At 50.7% G+C, this 4,552-nt stretch overlaps 1 protein-coding gene across 1 annotated transcript; it reads right to left on the reverse strand.

Moving 5' to 3' along the window:
- Positions 1-122: 122 nt before the first annotated feature.
- Pmar_PMAR027492 (hypothetical protein) lies at positions 123-4,404 on the reverse strand (the record flags this gene model as incomplete). The annotated part of the gene is made up of 19 exons (XM_002781566.1): positions 123-278; positions 489-626; positions 671-784; positions 1,098-1,254; positions 1,333-1,431; positions 1,492-1,610; positions 1,663-1,833; positions 1,880-1,991; positions 2,042-2,283; positions 2,340-2,515; positions 2,685-2,959; positions 3,002-3,132; positions 3,182-3,262; positions 3,316-3,453; positions 3,494-3,632; positions 3,678-3,850; positions 3,913-4,074; positions 4,122-4,217; positions 4,263-4,404. Coding segments are annotated over 19 exons (2,821 nt in total), but the record flags the coding sequence as incomplete, so codon positions are not given.
- Between the last annotated feature and the right edge of the window lie 148 nt (positions 4,405-4,552).

Here is a 4,552-nt window from a genome sequence, read left to right on the forward strand (position 1 = left end):
CATCCGGGACTCGTTCTGTTGTCGGCGTCTCTACCTCTAGCACCTGAGGAGTATACAGACATGACCGGATGATAACCAGAGCATCTCCATTCATTGGTATGAGTCACTCCCCCGCATCTCACCTCGCCCTCTTGGGCGGCCTGGGATCTGATGCGCTCGACGTGCTGAGCTATGCGGCGCCATATTGGTGTCCCCACTTCCTTCAACGGCATCTCCGCAATGCCGTGTTCATCATAGCCATCATACTCACTGAGCATCTTCGCCTCAGTAATATATTCCTGAGCGCAAAAGCCCGAATGATCAGTGTTGGAATATATATTCGCTTTCCTCAGCTGAGCTCAGGAGTTTCCTCACTAATTGTAGAGGGTTCCGTATGAATTCGGCTGGAAGTGCACTAAGCATTTTCCAAAAATTTCCTCAGAATTTGGATATTAAACCACAAGCATATGTAGTTGACCATGAACATATTCCCCCCCTGTCGAGCTCACCCTGTCGAACTCCAAGCTGTATATCTCAATTGGATACTCGGTGGGATTGTGAAGAACCATCTCCTGGCGACAAGGCGGATCGCTCTGGTAGGGCAAGATGGGACCAAGCTGGAAGAAGGATGAAGGCGTAACGTTGACCTGACCAAGAGAACTCCGCGGAGGTCCCAAGTAAAGATCGTCACTTCCAGAGCACTCCCAAAGCCGCATAGATATATGACAACCGGGTGCTTATTGTCCTTAATGCGTAATGCTAACTTCTCCTCGAAGGCTCCCACTGCATTGGGCGTGAAACATATCTGAGACACGGCTGCTGGACACCCGCAGAATAGAAACTCCTAGTTCAACGCTGTTAGCGAACTAATCGTGATTAACAGTGTTATCCACAGTGTTGACGACCAACAACTACCACAGGAAACGTATGAGATATTTATCAGAAGACTCACCCGATCCTACTCTCAGTCAACAAATATCGTTCCCCACGCTACTCAGTGAGCGGTACTACGAGTAGGAGTACTCTGTGAGTAGTACTCACAGAGGCCAATAACACCGATCGAACGAGTGTTAGACTATCGGTCGTAGGACTGATGTACGAACCAGCGGACCTCTTACTTCCACAATAGAGTCTTGGCCAGGTTCAAGTACCCCGAAGGTCTGAGTCATCCCGAAGGGGAGCTTCCATGGCAGAGGAGGAGTGCCAGACTTCGGCGGCACTCGGTACGACCACTCGACTGGAACATGCTTGTCATTGACCAGTCGCAGGTAGCGCCTGAGATACGTACCGAACCATCTCGACATTTTCATTGTCGCTGCTGATACAGCGACAGAGGCCCACTGAGAAGCTCACTTCGCCCGCTGCCCGACAACGACTTTTCCAAAGTCAACTCTGCTGACAGGTAGTGTAAGCTGTGGGACCTCGTGGCGAGCTTTGATATGAATAGCATAACTGATGACAAAATTAGAGCTTTACCGACCCGACCGGATCGGAGACTAGATAACCTCATACCTCGGTCCGTCCCGTATAGGCAGCTTCCACAGCAGTTCCCTCGTACCCTCCTCAGCTTCCTTGGGCAACTCTGCTATAATCGCCATACTCAAAGTCCCTCCTGATGCAATGCTTCCAACCTGGCAAGGGTATCAACAAGGCATTCAAGACACAGAGGTAGAAAGTTCTCACGGGTTCCGGGGTGACGAAGAAGCCCGCGTCCATGAGCTCCTTTCGGTTGATAGACAACAAGACTTCAGAAGTATGACAGTTATATACCGTAAAAGGCTGCCGACGACTATGACCCAAGACAATATCGCCAAAGTCACAAACATAACTCCCAGCCACAGTCTGCCCAGTTAACTGAATCGATCGTGCTCAAAGAGGTGCCTTTAACTGCGGTTACCACCTCTCGAGTCCTCTTGCGACTGATTGGAGCCACAGACGTCGACTCGCCCTGTGCAGTCTCGAGAACTATCAAGGCGTCACGAAGGCTTCTTCTGTCCACTTCGACTGCGCACCTGTCAAGAATTCGGACATAGTGAACAGCAAGGACTCCCATGGAGCTCACTTCAGCGCATGGTGACTCAACGGCACTACTGTATGCGGCGGTGCGCTGACCGTCCCATGAGACGGTCCCTTACGGCTCATAGTAGAGGAGGCCACCGTGGGCGCAACTGGTTTGTTCTTTTGGGCCGCTGCAGAGCTTCTCAGATTCGCCAATTCGGACGTATTAGATATCATAGCACTTTCAGAGGTCGCGAAACTTGTCCAACGCGAAGGCCCCTTGGATGGTGTAGCCGTCAGAGGAACCTAGATGATCCCAGAAGTGGCTAGACTTCGCCAAACTGGCTGCTTCAAAATCTTACGTCCACTGAGATCTCCTCTGCGATGTCCGTCATTTTCCTCGCATGCTCCTCCGCGTTGGATCGCGGCAAATTCAACACCACAGCTGGGTACACCCCGCGGCCTCGAATGGTCACAGTCACCGCAGGTAAATGCGATACTCGTATCAAAAAAGCCTCAGAGATTTCCGAAGGAACGCCTACCGAACAGAACCACCCAGATTCACAAGACTGCCACTGAAGATTGCGCTGGTCTAGAAGTTAGCATATTGAAAATCAGTGTTTCACCGCAACGGTAGAAATCAACCACACGAATCGATTCTGTGTTTCAACATGAATCAGCTCGGAAGCAGCATCATCTTGACTCACCCGGCAAGAACTTAATTTTCAATGCAGCTTTGCCATCGCCACAGATCTTCCCTGTCTCGGGAGTTACCACTAGCACCCTCCTCCCCATACCTCCTAGATCTACGCTGTAGAATACAGGCACGCAGCCCTTGTTAAATATCATCAGCTCTTGCTCGGCGAAGTCGTCGAACTGAACATCACCGAATTCGAGATGAGTTCTATCAATGCGATAAGCAAGATCAGAGGCTTGCCCTCGAAGCTTGATATCGTAGCTCGGACCACCCACAACGTTGCACCTGATGATGCACTCTCGCCAACAGTCACTCTTGCCAACATACCTCGCAACAGCCTCGCAGCGCCGATCAGGGATCGCGTTAAAGCGGAAGTATACTGTCTCAGTGGCATCGGCCAAGATGGACCCAGCGATCGGCTGAATGTCGAACTCTTCGTTAGGGGCTACCCTCACGAGCTGAAGTAAGATGGCAGCATCACATGGAGCCGAGCAATGCTAACCCCACCTCATCAGTGGACTTGGCCGAGTCCTCCACTATGATGAATTCCCAGCTGTACTCGCAGGGCACCTCCGTCGTGTTGGTCACCTACATACCAAAACTTATCGCAACACTCCTCCTCTTGAGATGAGCGATCCTACTCGGACCGCCACCTCGGTCACTGCGTGGTTGAACACAGCTCCAAAATCAATATCGGCTTTATCGAATGACAAGTTAGGGAATACGACCTCTCCCACCGCCTCGACCTGATCGTTCTGAGGGTGGTCCCGGTATGTTATCTGCCATCACGTGCGCTAACTCTGACAACCACAGACCTACTGATAGCTTCTGCTTCATCACTGCACTCTGACGATCGACCTTATAGGATGGGTCAAAGTCCACCTCGACTGTCACCGTAGCCTTAGGGTCCAAGCTGACAAATCCTCCCAGATTCGCAGCTCTCTCATTAGAAGGCATCCTGGCAATAACCACTGACGTAGACGACAAGCCTCTGCCCTACTACCTGATGTAGAAAGGCGCCACGGCCTTAACTTGGAAGCTTATAGGTAAAGGAGAGGTGTTGGTCATCGCTAGTGGATGCGTCATCATACTAGTCTCCTTCTCATCTCTACTCCACACGTAACGGAACCGTACAGTGCTTTCCGATACATGTAAAAGCGGAGCGACGAAATTGGTCTGAAAATCACGAGGACCGAGGTAAGTCCCATGACCCCATCGTAAGCTCTGCCCAGCGGCACCTTCAAAGTTGGCTGGTAAATCATCTTCCCTTTCTTGTCATTAGCACCAACACACTCAATGCACTCCGCAACGTCTTCTACGAGGCCCTGCACCGAGCTGCATGCTGTAACGGTAAATCTATATCCGGTATTGCTCGCTAGAGTAGCTGTTCTCGGATAGATCTAAACCAAATCGTAGTCAGCACATAATCATCAGAGTATAGTCGCACCGTATAGGGAACCACCGGTAACTTGGCCTTCCCTAGATCAACCCCATCCTTTATAAGCTGTTTCAATGCCTTCTCTCTTGCCATCTCTCCACGGACCTAGACGCGCGTGATGATAGCAGCGGTATGTGTAGTAGACCTCACCAGCCAAGTCACAGTCCTAGTCTTCCTTCCTGAGTTCTTAAGAACGAGTTCCTTCGTAATAGACTGAGTCGTATACTGAGTGCCAAAATCGATCACACCAAGATCCTCATCGCCAACAATTGTAGTCTCGGTTCCGCGGCACCTGAAAAATCAACGTCGCGCGCCACAAAAATACCAAATTTCCACTTCATGTCAACAGCCAAGTTTTTCCCTTTCTTCAACTACGAAGTACAGGACGTCTTCAAACCTCTGCACCTCATCAGGTCGCACCTAGCATCATACATTCTCAA

This window comes from Perkinsus marinus (genome assembly GCF_000006405.1).
Source record: "Perkinsus marinus ATCC 50983 genomic scaffold scf_1104296941816, whole genome shotgun sequence".
NCBI lineage: Eukaryota > Perkinsozoa > Perkinsida > Perkinsidae > Perkinsus > Perkinsus marinus.